At 42.4% G+C, this 25,297-nt stretch overlaps 1 protein-coding gene across 4 annotated transcripts in view; it reads right to left on the reverse strand.

Moving 5' to 3' along the window:
- LOC141101795 (multidrug resistance-associated protein 1-like) overlaps positions 1-25,297 on the reverse strand; it is a 511,330-nt gene that overhangs the window by 392,689 nt on the left and 93,344 nt on the right. For all 4 annotated transcript variants that reach the window (XM_073591130.1, XM_073591129.1, XM_073591131.1 and 1 more), the window contains 2 exons: positions 23,199-23,324; positions 14,752-14,813 (listed from right to left, as the gene is read on the reverse strand). In XM_073591130.1, the coding sequence (XP_073447231.1) occupies positions 14,752-14,813; positions 23,199-23,324 (188 nt within the window). The remainder of the gene's footprint in view (positions 1-14,751; positions 14,814-23,198; positions 23,325-25,297) is intronic.

The raw sequence follows: 25,297 nt of genomic DNA on the forward strand, positions 1-25,297 counted from the left end.
TAGGATGGAACTTCCTAGCCTCTCACCACGCAAAACAGGCCCCCAGGTGCAATGGTAGACTTTACAAAAATGTTGACATCCTTGCCTTCAAGAGGGAAAAGATAACACAATATGATAAGCCCCTATCCCTTAGGACAGCCAAGTCATAAAAAGCCAGTGACTAGGAAGCAGGATGATGGGCCAGTGCTTGGGACAGAAGGTCTGTAGGATCCTGAAGGGCCCATAGAGTGTCTGTCAGGTGTTGGAGTATGTTCAAATACCTTGTCCTCCTGAACCAATTCGGGGCAATGAGAATCAGCAAAATGCCCTCCTTCTCAGTCCTCTGGAGCAGGCAAGGGATAAACTGGAGAGCCAAAAATGCGTAGCTCAGGAATCACTAGAGCATCCATTGGGAAGGCCCAAAGGCCCCTGGAGACAATTCTGTCCAACTTATTAATGAATCTTGGCACCAGAATATTAACATCCAGTGCTGCCCACTAGCGACAAAGGGCTTGAAACAAGGTGAGAGTATTTTCCTTAGGATTAAGATAATGATGACTGAGAATATCTGCCTGCCAATTTTCATACCTGGGATGTGGACCACAGGCAGAGTGAGAAGGTGAGGTTCTGTCCAAGAGAGGATCAAGTATGCTTTCTTTTTAGAGAGCAACTTTCTGTGCATCCATGATGGCTGATGTAGGCCATGGTAATGTCCAACTTGATGAATGTTGGGTGATCTTGCAACTGAGAGGTCCAGTAGTAAAGGGACAACAAAAAGCCTTGAATGCCAGGATGTTGATGGAAAGCTTGGCTTTCTCCAATGACCAAGTCCTCTGCACAGGGCATCTGGCACTCCTCCCTAGCCTGACAGGTCAGCACCTGCCATGAGATCTTTCCACATCTTTGAGAGTGAGGGTTTCCATAATGCCAGCGATAGTCTGGCCTGGCAGGTTAGATAAAAGGGGCGGTCCAAGAGCTGAGCCTGTTAGTCCCAATGGTCTGGACTGAGCATATGGCACTGCCACAAAGAGGCTATCATCAGGCCCAAAACCCTGATACAGGCACACACTGAGGGCACATGAGAGCAGAGGGACAGAAGTTTGTTCCTGGGCAGGAAGATCAATGCTATATCCAATGTCAGCCACAGGTACTCTAAATAGTGTGGTGTTTCCAGTGATGACTTCCACAAGTTGAAGATCCAGCTAAAGCAATTCAGTGTCTGCACTGTTTGCTGAACATTGGCTGATAGGGGTGAAGATCCCTTAGCAGGAGATTGTCCAGGTAACCCATAGCGTATATCTGGTGGGAATAGAGCTAAAACTGGGGCAAGCACCTTAGTTAAAACCCAGGGGGCGGTGGACTGAGCAAAGTGAAGGGCAACAGATTGATAATGCAGATCGCTCACTGCAAAACACAGATAGGCTTGAAGAAAACAACATGGATGTCTGCTGAAGGCAGAAAATCCCATGGAAGGAGGGGGGCAATAACCAACCAGGTCAATTCCATATGTAACTTTTAAACCTGCAGGAACAAGTTTAAAGTTTTCAGGCCCATAATTGGCCAAAATCCTCCATTTGAATTGGGAACGGTGAATAGGTTTGAATAGAAACCTTGACAGTATTCCTCTTTCAAGACTGGAGCTACAACCCCCTGCCAATAGAGCTGCTGAACAACTGTAAGAAGATCTGCCCATCTTTGAGGGGACACTGGCAAACTTTAAAGCATGAAGTGTTGAGGAGGCAGAGTTTGAAACTCCAGTTTGTAGCCCCTTGCAATAACATTCTAGATTCAGACATTTGAGATTTCCTGGGACCAGGAGGCCAACAGACACCCCCTACTCTGAGAAGTAGGGATACCTCTCCATTGGGGGGAGGACTTGAAGCTAGACTGAGTTGGCTTGAAGGACCCTGTCTTCCAACTAATGTTTTTTCGTGATTTCGATCTGGACCTGGAGACCTGAGAGGGACAAAATGATCTTTTCCTAACTTCAGGATTAAAGAATCTTGGGCCTTCTTTTCTGGGGGAGAACAGTACTCTTGCTCCCTGTGATCATTTTGATGTACTTATCCAAAGAGGGACAAAGCAGGCATTCTCCTTTACAGAGCAAATGCTCTAGGTGCTCTAATGCAGGAGTTCAGCTGACCAGCATTTAAGCCAAAGAATCCTATGCACATGGATTGAGGGACGACTTATCCTGAAGATATAATGGAGTGTATCCACCAAGCCGCTCATGTAGCAGTTTAAGACCCCAGTTAAAAACTATAGTTGATATATGGAAGAATCCATTTGGTAGACTGCCATGGATGCAACCCAGGTTGTAATTTAGTCAACTAAAACAACTAAAACATTTTAGTCGGCTAAAATGACTACAACATTTTAGTCGCCTAAATTAATACTATTTTAGTCGACTAAAATACGACTAAAACTAAAACAATTGAGATGACTAAAATACGACAAAAACTAAAAGCCATTTTAGTCAAAAGACTAAAATGAGACAAACTAAAATGCCATTTTAGTCTTAAAACTAAAATGAGACTAAAACTAAAATGCCATTTTAGTCAAAAGACTATGACTAAAACTAAATTGCAATTACTGAATTGTACTGGAGATTTTAGTCGACTAAAACGTAGGACATTTTAGTCGACTAAAACGAACTGGAGATTTAGTCGACTAAATACGACTAAAACTAAAACAATTGCAGAAAACTAAAATTCCATTTTAGTCCTAAGACTAAAATTAACACTGCTTAAAGAAGGCATCTAGTCTTTTATCCACTGGGTCCTTGAACACAAGATTATCCACTACAGTAAGCATCTTGTTAAGAGATGGCAAGGTCCACAACAGGGACTGCCCATTTATGCATGATGCTCTCCTCAATAGGATATTGCTGAGCACGATGTATTGGAACAGAAAGTATCTTTTCAGTGTGAGACCAGTCACCATATAGACAGGACTCCAAGAATGTATGGACTGGAAAGTTTTTAGCAGGCTTCAGTAATTGTAGAGACTCCATGCTTACCTTTGGGTGAGTAGGCACAGGCTACTCGATCGCTAAACAGGAGTGTACAGTGTCAAATGCATAGTAACAGTATATTTAAACTTGGATATAATTTCAGCTGAAGACGTCTCATCCTGACCCGATTCATCAGAAGGTAAATTGGGATCATCCTCATTTACCCTTTTACTCAGACAGAGTGTCTGCAGCCAAGCCAAGATAAAGTCAGCTGGCTCTCTGTCTTAGAATGAGCAGCCGAAGGGCTAGCAGAATGACCAGAGGAAGGCAGGGAATCAGATTGGGTGCAACTATCCAAATAGAAGGTGCTGGGGCTTTGTGGAGATAGACTACCACACCCCGAAGTCATGCGCTGAGTTTGAGCTACTGAGGCTATTTCAGCCTTTACCCCTGCTCTTATGATCTCCCATGTATGGTGCAAAGGTGTCCCCGGAGAGGTACTTACGACCTCTGCTGCTGTGGAGAATGAAGGGTTTAGCCTTCTGTGCAAGGCATTATGACCAGGTCAGCATTTCAGGGATCTCTATGCTGTAATCTGGTGGAAGCCCTTTGATTTGCTGATGGCCAAGAGAAAATGTATGCAGAGAAGGAAAATGCACATGCCAACTGAGACACGGTTGGACACCAAGTGTTACCAGTTTAGAGATACACAGGAGGTCTGGCATTAGAATTATTGCTCTCACTCTGACGTTCGCGACAATACCCCACAAGTGTAGTGCGATCACCGTTTACATATGCGTGCAGGACTTACATGTCCGTTTGCATTTGCGCGTAAGCTTACATTTTTTTTTGTTATTTATTTTATCCAAAACTTTTTTTTACATGGTCTTTTTAATTAGTATTTTTTTAGTTAAACTTTTTTGCCATTAGAAGGGATGAACAACATCCCATGTAACAGCATGGGCCATGACAGGTCCTCTTTATTGAGAGATCTAGGGTCCACAGAAGTGATCGAGTAGCCACTCAAATCACTTCTGCTGAACAGGAAATTGCCAGCTGCAAATTTTTTTTTTTAATACTGGACCTGGACCATGGACATCCTACGGTCTTGAAGTGGTTAAAGTGTTGCAATCCGCACTCCACTAATACCAGTGTACAGGACTCAGCAAAAAGTCAAGTGATCTATGAGCTGCAGTCACAGTGACTATGGTACAGCTAAGAATCTTGAAAGGAGAATGATCTTCAGTATTGAAGCCATCACCCAAAACCACTAGCAAAAAATTGGGGCTAGCTGGGAGTGGGAGGTGTTTTATAAGGGGATGTCCTTGCGGCTCTTTTTGTCCAGTTATCTGAGAGTAGCTGCATACAGTATAAGACTAAGGCTTCAAGCACACTGGTTTATTGTAAAACGCTGTTTCTCCTGACAGGAAAAAAATCAGTGTTAAAAATTCACCTAAGCTGCATTTTTTCAAATAAGTTTAGCAGAATTTAGCAGTGTTTGATGTTCGGGCATTTATTTATTTAATTGGCCAGAATTTTAATTTATTCTGGCTATTGAACTGAATAAAGTGCTAAATGCGCCTAGTGTTTAGACACGTTCAGCAGTGTTTAGCAACATCAAGCTTTTTTTCTTTCAAAACTCTGCTGCTGCTGGATGCACTGGCAGTGGATTTTTTTCCTGTCTCTAAATGCTTCTAAAAGCCCTATGTGTGCATGGACACACTCTCTGGGCCCCTCCCCCTTGCCGAGTGCTCCTATTGCAAGCGGCTTGCTATAGGGGCACCCATGCCTGCTCATTCCTGAGCCGGCTCTCTGTGTCCATAAGACACAAAGAGCACAGCTCAGCCCTGCCCCTCACTCCCTCCTCACTGGCTGTGATTGACAGCAGCAGGAGCCAATGGCTTCTGCTGCTGCATCTCAGCCAATGAAGAGGGAGAAGCCTAGTATAGCCACTGCTCTTGTCCACATCACTGGATCGAGATCAGACTTACTTAAGTATTAGAAGGGGCTGAGAGGGGAGCTGCACACAAAAGTTTTTTTTTACCTTCATACATAGAATGCATGAAAGTAAAAAAAATAATCTTCAGCCTTTAGAACCACTTTAATAACAGAGGTCATTTAGAATGAGCAGACTTCTCCAAGATGGCAGGAAGACCATGTCTACATAAGGAAACGTTCTATTCAACAGTGTTGTTCAGAAGAGCATCCATGAATGCACAACATATTGAACTGTGATGTTCATATTCTTTTCATTTACGAACATGAAAAGCAAGCTATATTAGGGCAAGGGATCTAAAGACTGGATTAAAAGTTTATGTAGAGCCCATTTTTTTTTTGTTTTAGCTGAGTTTTGAATAAAAGTGGGAATGGTCAAGACTTCCACCAGGTTTCTTCTTTACTGTTCGTGGCCTATGATGGTAAACTTCCCTTTAACTCCTGTACCAGACACATAACAGTAAGTAAGAAGAAATCTCCCCCAAAAAGGGGATATCTCCTCCAAGACAGTTTTGCAAGAAGAGGTTTCCATATTGGAAGATCTCACCCAACCTTCTGTTCCTGTGACAACTCAAAAATTTTTTGACATTTCATACACTTTAGGCTGGAAAAAAATGTTGCCTAACTCAACAAATCTTAGTTTCTGCACATGCAGATGGGAAGGTCAGAATTTGTACACAGCATGAATCTGTCAATCCATGTTGTCGTGTGTCAATAGTTCAAGCTGTTATTGATGGTGCAATTGTAATGCCATAAGGTCAGCAAGGACCATGATCTCTAAACAATGTTTCCAGTACCTTGTTGAATGCTGCTGCAAAGAATTTAGACTGCTCTGAATGGAAAATTGGTCCTGGCTCCTAATAAATTGTCTACTGGGAGTTTTTTTTTAAGTTCCTGATACAAAAGCTTTACACGTTACCTTATGTCAGAAAACAATTATCTTTATACTTGGGTTGCAGAGCAATTTTTACCTTCATGACACATATGTGAACTAGAAGCAGAACTAAACTCTCTTATACTTTTGCAGCTAATAACTGCACCATCGAAGATCTATTACACTAGCCATTTGAGGCCTTGAAAGTTCAGAGTCTCTGCTGTTTGGCACCTGGGTCCCACGCTTGATTTCTGCTCAAATGTGCCCTGGGTCTCTCCCACTTCCTCTTGTGGTTCTTAGCAAGAAGTGCTACTGGACACTTCCTCTGGAGGTCATGTACAGGAAAGCTATTTAAACCTGCTGATTGCATTAGGGAGTTGCCTAAGCAAAGACCCCTCTGAGCATATTTTCCCAGGTTCCTGTTTTCATAACTTCTTTTCCAATGCCGATTCCAGTTAATGAATATTATATTCCACTTGCTGACCCTTTTTTTCATGTTTCTTAACAATCTTTGTTATCTGCCTGCCCTGAGCTTTTGCCTGTTTGACCACAAACTTGCCTGCTGGTTTTGTACCGCTATTCAGTTTATCCTGCTGTCAGCTGTTGCCATTTTGAGTGTAACCAAAGGCTGCAACCTAGGAGCCATCGACACCAAAGCCCCTCATCTGTTGTGAGGTGTTCCATTGAATATAAATGGCCCTGTGTCTCAGCCCTCTTTAAGGCCTAAAAGGGCCTGGTGGCAAAGAGGGTCCACCAACTCTGTGATAAGCACTTAAGAAAATGTAATAGTTATCAACAAAGGCATGCCTTAAATGTGACTGGTTTGGGTTTAGTTCTGCATTAAAGAACACGTTTACTCCTATATAAAGTATCAGTAATCCCCCTAAGCTAAACTATATTAACCCCCTTATCCAGGGGCGTATCATGAAATCAGCGGGCCCATGTGCAAGATCAAAAGTGGGCCCTAGACATTGAGCAGAACAAAAATGTGGCATGTGCAGTGTGCCGCAGAAAACATGGGTGCGGTTAAAATTGTTCTAAATAATGGGCGTGGCCTAAAGGGGTGTGGTTAAATAGAGTCAGAGATAACTTACATGCGGAATATGGTAATGTTAAATAGGGGATTTACAGTGTGGAGTGTACCGCGGTGGGTTGTATGTGCAGGAGAGGAGTGTAGAATGTATGGCAGTGGGACGTATGAGCAGGAGAAGGGTGTGGAGTGTAAAGCGGTGGGTGGTATGTGCAGGAGAGGTGTGCGGAGTGTATGGCGATGGGTGGTATGAGCAGGAGAGGGGTACAGAGTGTATGGCAGTGAGAAATACCGGGGTGGGTTGTATGTGCAGGAGAGGAGTGTAGAATGTATGGCAGTGGGACGTATGAGCAGGAGAAGGGTTTTTTTTTTTTTTTTTGGGAAAATAATCTTTATTGAAGTTAGACAGAAATTAATACAGCACATTTGAGGTCCAAGTATAAAAACATGAAACATAATCACATGTGGTACGTTAACATATAGTAGAGTCTTATAAGGCTGGCATTACATAACAGAGATATACCAATTGTTGGTGATTCGGTGAGGTTCTGACAGACCTAAACGGGTTACCTATTATATGGTTGTATGTTTTAGTTGCTAGGTATTGATAAACTTGTTTTCACGCATTACTATACACATGTCTCCCCATCTCCCAGCCAACCATCCCAAATCCTTGAGTATTTCTGACTGTTTCCCCTGTGTTTGTAAATCAACTGCTTGTATGAGAGGGAATTGTTAACATCTCTCTTCCAGCTTGTTATGGTGGGGGTTACGTTCTGCATCCAAGTCTTGGCAACTACTTTTCTGGCCAAGAATAGGACTTCAGATATAAATATGGCCTGGCATTTATCAATGTCCACATCTGGAAGAAGACCTAATATACAAAGTTTTGGATCTAATACCACAGGGGAACCCATCTGGTCGTGTAAGAACTTAATCACTTGACTCCAGTATGATTGAAGAATAGAGCATTCCCAAATTAAGTGAAAAAAACTACTCATCTCTGCCTGACAGTGAGGACATGCTATATTGCGTGTAGGTTGAAACTTCCTTATTATGTTAGGTGTTAGATACGCTTGATGAATGATGTATATCTGTGTTAGCCTATCAGACAGTTTTGGAGATGCCTTTACATTTTCTAAAATTTCCTCCCAATCCGAATCACTAACTGCACCTACGTCTCTTTCCCATCTTGTTTTGGCTTTTTGCGTCACTTCTTTGATTCTGGGTAATCTTATGGAGTAGTAGAGATTAGATATCAATTTTTGTGGATCGGCTCCCATTACTATGTCCAAAATTTGGGGATGTTCCAGGATGCAGTTTTCGTTCCTGAATTGAGAACGCAGGGCATGTCTGAGTTGCATGTATTTGAACATTAATTGTTGTGGTATAGAGTATTCTTCCTTAAGGGTTTGAAATGCTTTAGGCCTAGCACCTGCCATTACCTGGTGCAGGTAAATAATTCCATATCTGGCCCATAGATTAGGGTCTGGTATTTTTTTTAAGCTCCGCTAGCTGGTTGTTAGCCCATAATGGAGTGTGAGAGTGAATGCACCCTATTTTAAGTTTTTTCAGGGCTAATCCCCATATTCGTTGGTGATGGTTGAGTACCCCATCATTAAAGTTTGGACTTTTCCTATTAAATTGGCCCCCTCGTAGTATAATTTGAAGTGGGGTAGATAAAGGACTGTCTGGGCTACTAGATACTAGTGTACTATAGCGCTGTCTTTCGTTATTGTGGTAGTGATGCATGTGTGACATCTGTGCCGCTATGTAATATTCCTGCAGATCTGGCAGAGCTGTTCCCCCCATATCTGTAGGGTTTTTAAGGACATGCCAAGCTACCTTATGTCTTTGATGTCCCCAGACAAAGGTGTTCAAAATAGATTCCATTTTCTTGAAAATCCCGATAGGTATATATAGTGGGGCGTGCCATACCATATATAGGATCTTGGGTAAAATAATCATTTTTATGATATTTATCCTCCCCATTACTCCCAGTGGTAGTTTGGACCAGGCTTGCGTTTTGGTTTTTATCATGGCAAACAATGGTTCTATGTTGTTGGTTGTGTATTCGCGTAGGTCTCTTGTAACCAGTACCCCTAAATATTTAATAGTGTTTACCCTGACTAATGGTAGTTCTGGATGTATATTGGTTGGGGGGAATTGGTCTATGGGGAGTATCTGTGATTTTTCCCAGTTTATCCATAGGCCTGAGAGTTTTCCCATTTTATCTATAGTGTTCAAAGCTGCTTGTAGTGATGGGCCCTGATCGGCTAGATAGAGTATTGTGTCGTCTGCGTATAGTCCGATCTTCTCTATATAGTTGCCTATTCTAAGTCCCACTATGTCCATGTCAGCTCTTATAGCTATGGCCAATGGCTCAGCTGCCAGGGCATATAGCAGTGGAGAAAGGGGACATCCCTGGCGTGTGCCTCTCTCTAGAGGAAATTGTCCCGATATACAACCGTTAACGAGGACCCGTGCTTTTGGTGACTGATAGAGTATTTGTACCCACTGTATGAAATTGGGACCAAATCCATATTCTCGTAGACACTCCCAAAGAAAAGACCACTCCACTGAGTCAAAGGCCTTTGCTGTGTCCAGGGCCACCACTACCCTGGTACCCTGATTATCGTGCTGTGCTTGAATATTTAGAAACAGTCTTCTTATATTCATGGCCGTATTTTTCCCGGGCATAAAACCGGTCTGGTCTGGGTGAATTAATGAAAGAATAACTTTATTTAGACGGGATGCTAGGATTTTGGCCAGTATCTTGATGTCTACTTGTAGTAGTGAGATTGGACGGTAGGACATCTAGGGTCTTTTCCTGGTTTAGGTATAACTATTATTTGTGCTTCTTGCATTGATGGAGGGAGTGTTTTACATTTAAATATTTGTTGGTATAATTTTTGCAAATTCGGGACTAGTATATCAGGGAATGCAGTGTAAAATTCTAGTGGCAGGCCGTCCAGTCCGGGGGCCTTAGATTTAGCTAGTTGGGACAGTGCTTCAGATATGTCCTCCTGGCCAATGGGGGCGTCTAGTAGCTTAACCTGTTCTAATGTGAGTTTAGGGAACTGAATTCTGTGTAAGTAGTTTTTAATTTCGTGGGTGGATTGTGTTGTCTGAGTTTTGTATAAATTCCTATAGAAGTTTAGGAAAATGTCTGCTACCTGTTGTGGGTCGGTCACCTCGTCTCCCTGTGGGGTAGCTAGGGTTACCACTACTGGAGGTTTTTCATTTAAATGGGCTAAATATGCCAGTAATTTACCTGCTTGCTCCCCGTGTTCGAAGATTCTTTGTTTTTTGAAAAAAACCTGTTGTTTGGCCTTCTCTATGTGCATTTGGGTTACTGCTCTGGATTGCATTTGTAGTTTATGGAGATTATCAGTACTGGGTTCTTGTGCGTATACCTGTTCCAATTCCTGTAGTTTGTCAGTGGTCATCTGTAATAGCAGTTTGGTGGAATTTTTAAATCTGTTTATTCTTAGTGAAAGTAGTCTACTAGCTTGATTTTTAAAGGTGTCCCAGACTGCAGTGTCTGAATCTGTAAATCTTAAGTTGTTTAGGATATATTGTAATTCTTGCCCTATGCTCTCGAGATCAGGCAGGACCGACAGCCAGAATGGATTCAGCCTCCAATTAGAAGTGGGCATTGCCTTTAATAGAGATGTTGTTATCCAACAGGGTGAATGGTCCCGATAGTGCTCGTGGAGCCATACCCGACCCTGTTATTTTAGGCAGTAATGCATTTGAGACCAGTATAAAATCAATCCTGGACATCGTGTCACAGCCTGCCGAGTGACATGTGTATGCTTTTTTAGTCGGGTTTTGCCATCTCCATACGTCTGTTAGCGCAAATTCTGTGAATAGTCTGCATAGTCTGGTTTGGTGAGGCACAGTCCTGGATGTATCTCCCAGGCCTGGTCTGTCCAAATTTGGATTCATGGTTTGGTTAAAGTCGCCCATCCATATAGCAGGAACTGATGGGTGTTGTGCCATGAATGCCAGTCCCTTGAGTACTACCTCGATCGAAAAAGGGGGGGGGGGATATAACACGCCAGAATCAATAAAGAGTTGCCTCCTATGGTGGCATGCAGGAAGATATATCTTCCTAATCTATCTGACTCTAGAGTAATTAGTTCAAAGGGCACTCTTTTGGCGACCAGTATCGATACCTCCCTTGATTGATTGGTATGCGTGCTGTGGTATAACCATCCTATCCACGTTTTTTTTAAGGCTACCTGCATCTGGCCTGTGATATGTGTTTCTATTAAAGCTATGATATCTGCTTTCTGTGATTTTAGAAATGTTAGAGCTGCGGTTCGTTTTACCTTATTCTGCATACCGCGTACGTTCCACGTCAAAAACTTTACACCGGCCATATTGGTTTCTGATTATAATAGTGTGGCTGCCATCTAGTGAGATTCCAAGACAGTGGTGCCTCCTTAGTCTGCCCCTTCCACAGTGCCAGTCTGCTAATACATATCTTAACGTTGAATGCATATTGTCTGTCTAGCCGTATCAAAGTCACATCAATACTTATATTCCCAAAGTAAAACACAAAACTTATCCTTTTAACTGTTCCCATCCCTCCCAGCTGCACATCTCCCCAACCTGATGTGAGCATATTTACCCAAACTGTCAGCATATAACATATCATCCAGCGGTTACACTCCGCTGGAGGCACATTTCTTAATAGCAATAGATGTGTTGTCCTTTTATGCTGAAACAACTTTGTTAAGGGGGCGACTGTTTTCCTGTCGCTCGTGGAGCAGTTATAGTCAGGACTACCACACATTTCAGTCAGTGAGCTCCCTTTGCACTTTTCCTTCTTGCAACTGGTCAAATTATGACCCATATTCCAGGATGTTGTAGTACAGTTCATCCCTGTCATTTAGGAGTCTTGCAGAGCATATCACTGTAGACTGTCCCCACTCTTCTCAGAATGTAAGGGCGCAACCGGTAACCCGCGCAACTTTATTGTATGATTCCGCTTGTTCCATGTCAGAATTATACAGGAGTTAGCTCAGGAGAAGGGTTTTTGAGTGTAAAGCGGTGGGTGGTATGTGCAGGAGAAGAGTGTGGAGTGTATGGTGGTGGGTGGTATGTGTAGGGAGAGGAGTGCAGAGTATATGGCCATGGGTGCTATTGCGGCAATCTTTATTGTTGATTGTACTCTCGGCAAACATTTTCTTGGCCCCCCATGCAATGTGCCAACGTACTCCAGCACACCAACGTTCCCCAGCACACCAACATACCCCCAGCACACCAACGTACTCCCAGCACACCAACGTACCCCCCAGCACACCAACGTACCCCCAGCACACCAACGTACCCCCAGCACACCAACGTACCCTCCCTCCCACAACCCCCAGCACATCTCTGTACACCCAGCACAACTCAGTACTCCCCAGAACATCTTTGTACCTGTAGAAGACTTCCGCACCCCCTAGCACACCTCTGCACCCCCAGCACTCTTCCATATCCACCAGCACATCTTCGTTCACTCTTGCATGTCTCTGCATCCCCTCCCCACACAACTGTGCACCTCACAACATGTATGCCCCAGCCTACTTTGTACCCCAACACATCTGTGTACTCCCTGCACATCTCTGCACCCCCACCCCATACCACACCATACTCTCTGTACCTCCAAAACACCTCTATACCCCCTGAAAGTCTCCATACCCCATTATGCCTCTGCACCCCCCTGTACATCTATGTACTCCCTCAACACATTTGTGCATCCTCCTCCTACACAACCAACACACCTCTGCACCCCCTTGCACATCTCTGTACCCCCCCAGCAAATTTCTGTACTGCACACTCCTGCAAGTGCAACCTGTTTAAGGCTGGATTCACACCTATGCAGTTTTAGTGCTTTTTGCATTTTGCAGATTTGCACTACAGAACGTGTTCCATAGGAAACCATGTTAAATGGACTGTAGTGCAAATCTGCAAAATGCAAAAAGCACTAAAACTGCATCGGTGTGAATCCAGCCTAATACCCCAAGGCCACATACTGTTCCAATCTATTTCTCAGGCTATTAAGGCTTCTCTGTTGGTGGCGAGAGCACAGAGGGCAAAGCCCACACAAAACCTAGTGTAGCTGGGTCACTAGTGCAAATAATATACATGCCTGTTTTTGCTTTCATTGTCCCGTGATCGCAACATTTGGCTTATTAGTGTTGCTTCACATGTTGATCTGATGGGCTGCTGCGGTTCCTGGATCCTCCTTCCACTGTACCTTTGGCCAGCAGCTCTGTGGCTTCACTGGTGGGCTACACTCCGCATTAGGTAGTCTGCATGACAGGCTCCAAATCTCCTGCAGCTTCCAGTACAGTTGCTTGTGTACTGAAGCCGGTGACTGCCCGGCACAGACGTGCCTCTCTTCTCCACTGTTCTGCCAAGCAGCTCACCCTTATTCCCGCTGCCTCCTGTCTTATCCCCACTCTGTCCAGGCAGCAGGGCGGGCACTCTGCATGGAGCCATTCACCTGCGGGCTGGGCTCACCACTACTGGGACCGGCCTCCCCCCTGCTCGCTGTGCCGTCGGAAGCGCAGAGGATCCCTGTACACAAGTGGCCATTAGTGCTCCCTGATTTTGGTGCCTTAACACATCTATGGATGCAGTGTGTTAGAGAGCACCCTGCCCCCACCCCCTCAGGGCCTGTGTGCAGTGAACACCTTGCACCCATGGATGATACGCCACTGCCCCATCCCCTAGGTCAAACACCACCGATCGCTCAGTTTTCACAGCTCCGTGAGCAGAGAGCTGGTGACTGCCAGTATGTGTAATCTGGCAAAAAGTCAAAATAGAAGAAGGCAAAGACTTGTCTGTTGCATAATAGGGTTGTGGAAATAGTATTTGCTCATTTTATGGTTACAATTGTAATTTAGATGAGATTGTTGTTACTTTTTATTTTTGAACAGTTAATTTCATTTTAATCAGCAAGCTAGTCTCAATAAGGTCTTTTTTTTTAAATGATAGATTAGCCCAATTTTAGTCCAAGGCTCTTTTAGGGCTGGTTCACACTAAAATTTTTGCTTTCCAGATGTATTTCTGCATCTGTGTTTTTGATGCGGTCTCGTGCATTTTCCTCCCTATTTTTCTTCATCTTAATTCAGGATAGTGCATTCCAGTGCATTTTGATGCAGTTTGCCGCATTCCAGATGCGTTCCATACAGAAAAAATGCAGCATGTTCTACTTTTGTTTTCTGCAATGTAATCTAAGGCTGCATTCACACTTCAGTGTTTTGAATCATGGGCAGATTTGCCGCGATTCTGCCCGCGATTTAAAAGCGCCGATATGTGAATAACAAATTGCGGGTCTGATATTTGAGATGCCTTTCAATTGAATGACACCTAAAATTGCGGCGCAGTCTGCCACGATAAATTGCATGGCAACTCTCATCGCCTGAAGCATGTCGCCCAAAAAAAGTTCTAGAGCTACTTTTGAGTGACTTTCTTCCCGCGGTCCGAGTTGCCGCGATTTACTGCGCGACAATCCTGGCAGACCCGCACCCTGATTTTAGGTGTCATTCAAGTGAATGGCATCTCAAATGTGAGTCCCACGACTTGCCATTCACACATCGGCGCTTTCAAATCGTGGGCAGAATCGTGGGAAATCTGCCCCTATTCAAAACACTGAAGTGTGAATGCAGCCTAACATAAGGTATAAACTGAGCACCATAACTTCGAAATGGAAGAGCGATTGATAATGGTGTGTGGACTATTTATAAGCAAAATAGCATCCCCTGCTTGTCGTGTGTCTATATCTATAGACTTCATTAGGAGTATGAACACCACATATTTACTACAAACATGACTGAACACCTCTCTCTAATTTTTTTAATTAGAACGGTCATATACAATGTTTAATTCTAGCAGATCTTAATATTTGGTTTTACTTACTCAGTAAACCAGCTGAATGTCATTTGGGAAATCAAAGAAGCATCTGTCACAGGATTTGGATTCTAGGGGATACAAAGAAGCAATACAGAATAATAACCATAACAGTAATAATAATAATAATAAGAATATAAATCAAATGCAAGATAAATCTGCACTCTAGGTAAATATAAAAACACAATATAATGCAGTTTTGCAGTATTCCTTAAAGTGGTAGTGATCCGCGGCCTTTCACATTATGAAATACTTACCTTAGAATGAAGTCCTTTAGCAGTGCGCTGTCACCACTGACAGGGCTTCCATCTTCTTCCTTCCGAGTTCGCTAGCTCTACTCCTGTGAATGGCTGAGCCGTGATGTTGTAATTCTGGCGCATGCACATGGGAGTCATGATTTACAGAGCTCTGATGGGACGACACGGGTAGGCCGTCGCTTTAGAGCGCATGCGCTGGTGATGTCACTGGCTGCATCTAGTGTGAATATCTCCTAATCGGAAGTTTAGGAGATAGTTACTGTACCTACAGATAAGCCTTATTATAAGTTTACCTCTGGGTACAAGTTTAAAAGCAGAGTTTACTACCACTTTAAAAAAAAAAACATTAAAGGGTATGTAAACCCTAACAATGAAATTCTCTTACTTTCTCTCTTTTGGTCTATTAAAGGTTAAAGCATGTCTAACTCCAGGGCCACTGCAGTGCTTAGTGGTTAGTGGTTCCTGTTGACCTACTGTACATGTCACCACTGTATCCAGTGATAAGCTATTCTGGTATTCTCCTATAAATTCTGTTGATACTGGTCTAAAATTATTGCACTGCAAATCAGACGGAAAACAACACAGAGATAACAGAAAAAGATTTGAAGATATCGCTTGAACCTGGACCTGACACAGCGCAGGGAGAAAAACCGGGAGAAGAAGCAGAGGGAGAAGAACCTGAGGAAGAAGACACGGAGCTACGACGGAGGGACATTCTTCATTTTTAATAAAGGACTTTGCGAAAACCATCACTTGTTTTTTGTAACACTACACTGGTGAATGGGTAGGGGTACAATGTATCACATACTCATTCACATGGGGGTGGGAGTGATCTGGGGGCCCCCTTGTTAAAGGGGGCTTCCAGATTCCAATAAGCCCCCTGCCTGCAGACCCACACAACCACCGCCCAGGGTTGTCCGGAAGAGGCCCTTGTCCCCATCAACATGCATGTGGCCTCGTATGGCCCAGGAGGGGGGGGCTCGCCTGTCCCCACCCCTTCCTGACCTGCCGGGCTGCATACTCGGATAAGGGTCTGGTATGGATTTTGTGGGGGACCCCACACCGTTTTTTTTTTTGGCTTGGGGGTTCCCCTTAAAATCCATACCAGACTCAAAGGGCCTGGTATGGTCGGATCAAAGTTGGATCCCATTAAAGTCGCATGTAAGTCAGATCAGAAGTTGTACAACTTTCGTGCCAGATCAGTAAATAGTAATTGGCCTTCTATAGAAAATTATAATTTCTTTCCAAAAAAGACTTTTTGCAGAACACCACGTAAATGTTTTTCATCATTTGTAAGACAGTGTTCTTTGGACAGAAGAGATAACATCTGAATAGACAAAAACCTACACATCAATGACTCTGTGCAATCCAGATCTTGAGGTAGCAAATTAGCCACAAACCATAGTGCTCCCCCATCATGCTTCATTGTTAAAATGAGGTTTTGTGTTGGTGAGTGGTACTTTATTTCTACCAAACATAGATTTGTAGGTTACTGTCTATCCAGGTTACATGTTCCAGGACACATGTGTTATGGAACATCCCGGTGATCTTTTTTTAAAAAAAGAAAACATTATTTTTTGGATGGTTTGCTTTGCACTGCAAGCTGCACACTTATTGTGATCTTTGCATAATACCCACTCCTATAGAGAGTGGCAACAGTAACATTTCATTCCACTACTATGCAGTTTTTTTTGTTTTTGTTTTTTTTAAGGGTCCGACATACAGACCGTTCATTTCATCAGTTCAGTTCATCAGTTTTTCATCAGTCCAGTTCATCCGTTTTTTTATCAGTTCATCCGTTTTTCATCAGTTTTTTTTACATCTACTACCAATGCAAAAATGGATGAAAAATTGACCATTTGTTAGTTAGCATCCGTTTTTCGGCCGATCTAGTTTTCTGACAGATGAAAAAAAGAGCTTTCATCTGTTCAAAAAAACAGATGTTGACGGAAGCAGATGAAAACAGATCAAAATAGATGATTATCCTGTCATCCTGTCATCCAAAGGAATGCATTGATGTCCGTTTTTCACCCGTCAATGGATGGATGAAAAATGAACAAAAGGTCCATATGTGTGAAAGGGGCCTTAGAATGAGCCTGGGAACAATTCTTCAGCCTTAAATAATATTTTCACTTTGGCAGTCAAATTGGTGAAAACCCCACTATATGTTTGTTGTGTTCCCATTCACATAGCATGCCTGAAAGTATAAAAGCACTTTTCTAGGTATTTTGTGCTGGCATTGGGCAGACTACAAGCTGTTTTAAACAATTTGAAATGATATCTATACCCATATCTATACCCACTGACATACATTGAATATTTCATCCTTCATTAAGACAGACTGTTTTCAAATCTATTTTCCAACTCATATTGTGATCTGCCAGCACAATAGACAGGGTTTAATATAGAAATCTAAAGTAGGTGTTATTCCAATTTGAAAGTGGAAATACAGTTTTATACTGGCCATACACTATACAAAAAATTGGCCGAAATTGGCCGGTCATTTAGACAGTTCATTCGTTTTTCAGGCCAGTTAATGGGCACAAATCAGTAATTGGCCGGGACGTTTTTGAGCCAAAAAAACGAAGGCCAAGTTTGGAAATTTTCTGCCGAATGAACAATAAACTGAAAGGTTAATGTGTTTCCCGTCCAAACTGCTTGCACTAGGTACAGTTGTACTCAAAAGTTTGCATACCCTGGCAGAAATTGTGAGATTTTGGCATTAAAATTGAAAATATGACTGATCATGCCAAAAAAACTGTCTTTTATTTAAGGATAGCAATCACATGAACCCATTTATTATCACATTGTTTTTTGGATCCTTTTTAAAGTATAATGATAACAGAAATCACCCAAATGGCCCTGATAAAAAGTTTACACACCCTGGAATGTTTGGCCTTGGTACAAACACAGAAGGTGGCACAAACAGGTTAAAATGGCAATTAAAGGCTAATTTCCCACATTTGTGGCTTTTTAATCACAATTAGCGTCTGTGTATAAATAGTCAATGAGTTTGTTAGCTCTCACATGGATGCACTAAGCAGGCTAGACACTAAGCCATGAGGAGGTAGAAAAGAACAGTCAAAAGACCTGTGTAACAAGGTAATGAAACTTTACAAAGATGGAAAAGGATATAAAAAGATATCCAAAGCCTTGAATATGCCAGTCAGTACTGTTCAATCACTTAATAAGAAGTGGAAAATACCAAGCCAAGGTCAGGTAGATCAAGAAAGATTTCAGCCACAACTGCCACAGGTACTGTTTGGAGTACAAAGAAAAACCCACAGGTAACCTCAAGAGAAATACAGGCTGCTCTGGAAAAAGATGGTGTGGTTGTTTTTAAGGAGCACAATATGATGATACTTGAACAAAAAAGAGCTACATGGTCAAGTTGCCACAAAGAATCAGCTGGACATGCCTCATTGGCTTTTTTGTGGCACTGGCTCAGTAAAGGCTTCCTTCTGGCAGCTCAACCATGCAGCTCTTTTTTGTTCAAGTATCATTGAATTGTGCTCCTTAAAAACAACCACATCTTCTTTTTGTAGAGCAGCTGTATTTCTCCTGCGGTTACCTGTGGGTTTTTTTTTGTATCCTGAGCAATTCTTCCGCCAGTTGTGGCTGCAATCTTTCTTGGTCTACCTGACCTTGGCTTGGTATCAAAAGAGCCCCTAATTTTTCACTTCTTAATAACTGATTAAACAGTACTGACTGGCATATTCAAAGCTTTGGATATCCTTTTATATCATTTTCCATCTTTGTAAAATTTCATTACCTTGTTACGCAGGTCTTTTGACTGTTCTTTTCTACCTCCTCTTAGCTAAGTGTCTAGCCTGCTTAGTGCATCCATTTGAGAGCTAATTCATATTTTAATCCCTTTGAGGTAACAGGGGAATTTTTAAATACCTTCAAGAAGACAGTATTGGAGGGTTTGAGTGAAATAGCGGAGGAGCCCCTTAAGAAGAATAATCTAACAAAAAAGGAAAGGGAGGCACTTGAGAATCTCAAGAAAAATGACACTATTGTGATAAAACCGACAGACTGAGGTGGAGGGGTGGTAGTGATGGACTGGGCCAACTATGAAAAAGGCAACTGGTTGATACGAAGACACATGAAAACTTAAAGAACGATCCAAGGACCCATATTGCAAATAAATTGGGTACACTATTGAAAAAAGCCTATGAAAAAGGGAAAACATTTTTGTAAACCCTCATTTAAAAAAAAAAAACAAACATGTCATACTTACCTCCACTGTGCAGTTTGTTTGGCACAGAGTGGCCCCGACCCTCTTCTGGGGTCCCTCAGCTACGCATCTGGCTCCTCCCATAATTGAGTATACACGTTGGGGAAGCGCTCTCTTTGATGGACACCCGTCCGGGCGCGCTCCCGAGTCACGTATCTGTGTCCATTCACACAGAATGCAGGACTCGGCCCTGTCCCCCGGTGCCACATCATTGGATTTCATTGACAGAAGCAGGAGCCAATGGCTGCGCTGCTATCAATCTATCCAATCAGAACACAAGACACCAGCTACAGCTGGTGTGCTCATTCCCGGCCGGAGAAGGATCAGGGTCAGCTAAGAAAAACGGGGGCTCGGGGGGGCTGCAGCACACAGAAGGTTTTTCACCTTAATGCATAGAATGCATTAAGGTGAAAAACTATGAGGATTCACAACCCATTTAAAGTGTTACTAAACCCACAACATTATACTCACTGTGGAACGTGAGTATAGTCTGTTTGATCCTATCTTCTCTGATCCTCCCCTTCTTCTTCCACTATACTCTTGCGCTATTAAGCGCCCTTTCAGCCTTTTGGTATAATGCATCCCAATAAACCCGTGTCTCCCGCATTTCCCCAAGTAAACAGACATAGTCACGCTCTTAGCTCCATCGCACGACTGCCCCTCCTGAGCACAGCCACTTGGCTTTTATTCATGAACAAAACGAAGTGACAAACAGGAAGTCATGGCCCCAACAGCCAATCGCTTCCTCCATACAAAATGACATCAGAGGAAATGACTACACAGGAAATGACTACACTAAAGGGGACGGCATCCACCATCTTGGTCAGCATGGAGCCCACTCAATACAGCTCAGAGTAACCATTATCTATTGAGATCATTCTACTTGTTCTTACAGGCTTGAGAATATCTGCGGGGACATTGCTACTGGTGTTGTCAATATACGGTACGAGTACATTAACAAGGCAGATATCAATGTTCTTTTATTAAAGGAGATATGTATCCAACAAAAGGGATAGCGTAGCCACAACAGAGATATAATATGTGTCTCTCGTTATGCGGACTTAACTTCTCTAATGTGCAAAGACATTTGAAGGCAAGAAGCCCAGCGCATTGCACTTGATACTTATAAACCGGCAAAGGCCCACACACACAGAGAACACGTCTCCAAGTCCATGAGAAGGTTTTCATACTGACGGTTTTACCGCTGGTCCCGATTCTACGCAAGTGCACTCTGCTAGAGCGCTCCTTGGTTAAATCAGACACAGGGTCAGACAGATGACAATCTATAAAACACACAACAAAATTACCACAACACTGCCATAGTCCTCAAACCATCTCCTGATAGAACAGAGTCTTGAGGGCAAGCTGCACATGTTCAGTTCTGTGTGTATTGTTAGATAGTTTTTTTTTCTTGGGATAGTGCATGTGATTAGCACAGGGCCAATCAGCACTGTCCAGACAGAGGGTCAGGCGTCCTGCAGCCTCATAGGACAATCAGGGGGAAATGAAAACACCTCCTACAAGCTTTAACCAGTGCTCTGTCGGGCACTAATATAAAACACAAGACGGCTCTAACTGCTGATGAGAAAAGGTATTTAGCAGTTTATATTTACTAAAACTATTGCATTTCCATGTTTTGTGTATTGTGGAAGACCACATATAGTGAATGCAGGATCCTTGATTTAGTACCACTTAAATATTACACATCCAAACAACCCTGTAATCTGTATTCTGCCAAAAATTCATAAGAGTTTAACTGACCCTTCAGGTAGACCAATCCTCTCAGGGGTGGAATCCCTTACCTCCAGACTATCTGAATTTGTAGATCTACATTTGCAGCTAATAGTACAAAAGACTCCATATATCCTTGAAGTGGTTGCAAAGTCACTCTGTGTAATTTCTAGAATCTCCTCTGTTATATGCAGCTGTTGCACTTTAGGACCGAGTAGCATAAAAAAAAAAAAATTACCTAGACATACAGTAGGGATGGAAAGTATTCAGACCCCCTTAAATTTTTCACTCTTTGTTATAGTGCACCCATTTGCTAAAATCATTTAAGTTCATTTTTTCCCTCATTAATGTACACACAGCACTCCATATTGACAGCAAAACACAGAATTGTTGACATCTTTGCAGATTTATTGAAAAAGAAAAACTGAAATATCACGTGGTCCTAAGTATTCAGACCCTTTGCCCAGTATTTAGTAGAAGCACCCTTTTGATTTAATACAGCCATAAGTCTTTTTGGGAAAGATGCAACAAGTTTTTCACACCTGGATTTGGGGATCCTCTGCCATTTCTCCTTGCAGATCCTCTCCAGTTCTGTCAGGTTGGATGGTAAACGTTGGTGGACAGCCATTTTTAGGTCTCTCCAGAGATGCTCATTTGGGTTTAAGTCAGGGCTCTGGCTGGGCCATTCAAGAACAGTCATGGAGTTGTTGTGAAGCCACTCCTTCGTTATTTTAGCTGTGTGCTTAGGGTCATTGTCTTGTTGGAAGGTAAACCTTTGGCCCAGTCTGAGGTCCTGAGCACTCTGGAGAAGGTTTTCGTCCAGGATATCCCTGTACTTGGCCGCATTCATCTTTCCCTCGATCGCAACCTGTCGTCCTGTCCCTGCAGCTGAAAAACACCCCCACAGCATGATGCTGCCACCACCATGCTTCACTGTTGGGACTGTATTGGACAGGTGATGAGCAGTGCCTGGTTTTCTCCACACATACCGCTTAGAATTAAGGCCAAAAAGTTCTATCTTGATCTCATCAGACCAAAGAATCTTATTTCTCACCATCTTGGAGTCCTTCAGGTGTTTTTTTAGCAAACTCCATGCGGGCTTTCATGTGTTATGCACTGAGGAGAGGTTTCCGTCAGGCCACTCTGCCATAAAGCCCCGACTGGTGGAGGGTTGCAGTGATGGTTGACTTTCTACAACTTTCTCCCATCTCCCGACTGCATCTCTGGAGCTCAGCCACAGTGATCTTTGGGTTCTTCTTTACCTCTCTCACCAAGGCTCTTCTCCCCCGATAGCTCAGTTTGGCTGGACGGCCAGCTCTAGGAAGGGTTCTGGGCATCCCAAACGTCTTCCATTTAAGGATTATGGAGGCCACGGTGCTCTTAGGAACCTTAAGTGCAGCAGAAATTTTTTGTACCCTTGGCCAGATCTGTGCCTTGCCACAATTCTGTCTCTGAGCTCTTCAGGCAGTTCCTTTGACCTCATGATTCTCATTTGCTCTGACATGCACTGTGAGCTGTAAGGTCTTATATAGACAGGTGTGTGGCTTTCCTAATCAAGTCCAATCAGTATAATCAAACACAACTGGACTCAAATGAAGGTGTAGAACCATCTCAAGGATGATCAGAAGAAATGGACAGCACCTGAGTTAAATATATGAGTGTCACAGCAAAGGGTCTGAATACTTAGGACCATGTGATATTTCAGTTTTTCTTTTTTAATAAATCTGCAAAAATGTCAACAATTCTGTGTTTTTACGTCAATATGGAGTGCTGTGTGTACATTAATGAGGAAAAAAAATTAACTTAAATGATTTTAGCAAATGGTTCAAATATAACAAAGAGTGAAAAATTCAAGGGGGTCTGGATACTTTCCGTCCCCACTGTAGATTATATACCTATCATGCTCTGGACACCTGTAACTTCAACTGTATTTTGTGATGAATGACAGTTATGAGAAACCTTTCTTGATGGAAACATTATTGTTGATGTCTCATTATGCAAAGGCGGGTTGCCTGGCTGTCAAACTGACCCTCTGCTTTTCATACTAACCTAAAACAAATATGCAGAGAAGGTCTTTGACTTTTCTAACCCGACAGTGTTGCTAGGTCATCCAGTCAGCTATTTTTCTTCTTTTGAACAAACTGTTTAAAACATTCTATTGACTATGAAGCAAAGAAAACTGAGAAGTAAAAATATCTGTCACAGAAGTAAAAATACATGTCACATACCAACTCGCTCTTCATAGTGGAGAAGAAAGGTGGCCGATCATTGAAGAATGAGAGAATGCATTGGATCAGTACCAACACGAAATAGGACATGAAAAGCGCATAACGCATTCTGTCAATCTCTGCTGCCTGCACACATCAGAATAGAGGACATACAGTTAGAATATATTACATTAAAAATAATAACCTGTCAGGTTTTAGCAAGGCGGACTCAAAATCATAAGCCCTTCAGAAAAAGACCATGTAACAGAGCGGAGCCTTTATAACACATAAGGTATGTACAGGTCATCCCTTCCAAACTTAAAATAAGGGGTTTATTTCTCATTTAAGAGAACCCATGAAACAATTAATTGATGGGCCAGGATCCAACAATGCATTCCGAGCCACAGGATATAGGCTTTATCTATGTGATTAACCAGGAGTTTGGGATACATCAAGGTGCTTCACAAATGTTTCAGTGATGGCCCCACCTACGATCTTTAAATTAGGAATACATTACATTTAGCTAAAAAAAGATCTCTTTGAATCAAAACCTTGACCTACATAAAAATATGAATTGAGTTAATAGTTGTACTTTCATTGTGTCATTTGCAAATATAGTGAACTTCAAACTTAAAAGTGAAATACGTGTTACTGTGTGGGATTTTCCAGATAATGTGATAACATTAATTTTGTATCTACAGAAAGTACCTGTTTCACAGTTATCTAAGTGTGAGTGCTCACCACGAGTCAGTGAGTGTAGTATGAAAGTCAAGGGGCATCCCAGGTTGCTTGATAATCAAAGCTGCTGCTATGGAAATGCAGGATGTTGATTCAATGCACACAGGCGGCAGAACTACCTGTCCTTTAAAAGTATCCCTCAGCATAAACTTGAAGTTGGTTCTAGCAAAACTACAAGATGCTGTGCATGTGTGCAAAGGGGGGCAGCATTCAAAGAACTCATTATTAACCAAGAATATTCAATGTAAGGAAGTCAGTGAGTTGGGCCCTGATGCAGGCCACACATTTAGGCTCGATTCACACCTATGCATGTTGCTTTTGAGCGTTTTTGGAGGTTTTTTTTTCATGCTTGCCACGTTTTTGAGCAGTGTTTTTGCGGCGTTTTTGCCGAGTTTTTGCCGTGATTTGCGTTTTTTTTTTTTTTTTTTTTTAAATAAAAAAAATTAAAAAAAAAACGGCAAAAACGCATCAAAAACGCACCAAAAACGCATCAAAAACGCTGCAAAAACGGTGCACTTGCGTTTTTGATGCTTGTCCATTGAATTCTATTACATGCAAAACGCTGTATTTTGCATGAAAAAAAGTCCCTGACCCTTTCCAAAAATGCAGAGTAACAAAAAGGCATTGATGTGAACATGTTCTATAGGAACCCATGTTAAAAAATTCCCGTGCATTTCTGCAAAATGCAAAATGCATCAAAAAACGCGCTAGTGTGAATGGAGCCTAACAGGAGGTAATTGCCAGAGAAAGTAGGAAAGGACACACCCAACAAGATTGCAGGAAACTGACAAACCCTGGATGGTTTTCCTAAGAAAAAGGTCCCGGTCATAGTAATTAAAAATAAGTGCCTATACTGTGTAAAATCCAGTAATACACTGTTTCACCCTGCTCTGCACACACTCAGTTACTCTCTATTTTTAGGCACTGACAAATTTGTAGAGGACTATCTGCTGACAGCCTTAAAGCAAAATTAAACCCTCCTATCCTTTACAGCCAAGGAAGCTGCTTCTGTTGGATCTGCAACTGCCATGGTGCTGCACATGTAATCAGTTATGACAGCAGGGGCTCAGGGGCTCTGGGCTTCAGCAAAATTACAGCCAACAGGAAGAAATAAACTGGAGCAATTCTGGTGGGGCAATTTACAGAACACACTATTTTTGTTAGCATTACTAATAATGTGGAATATATGTTCGTTGCTTAAAAAAAACATTGTTTTGTGGCATGCTTTGGGTAAAGTTCTGCCTTAAGCTTTTACTGAACAACGAAAAAGTGTTTTTTTAAAACTTCTGTTCCATTGTTTAAAGTGATGTGAAATACTTTTTTTGGTTTTAAAAATAACAGATGTTATACTTACCTGCTCTGTGCAGTGGTTTTGCACAGAG

This window comes from Aquarana catesbeiana, linkage group LG06 (genome assembly GCF_042186555.1).
Source record: "Aquarana catesbeiana isolate 2022-GZ linkage group LG06, ASM4218655v1, whole genome shotgun sequence".
In the NCBI taxonomy this organism is placed as follows: Eukaryota; Metazoa; Chordata; class Amphibia; order Anura; family Ranidae; genus Aquarana; species Aquarana catesbeiana.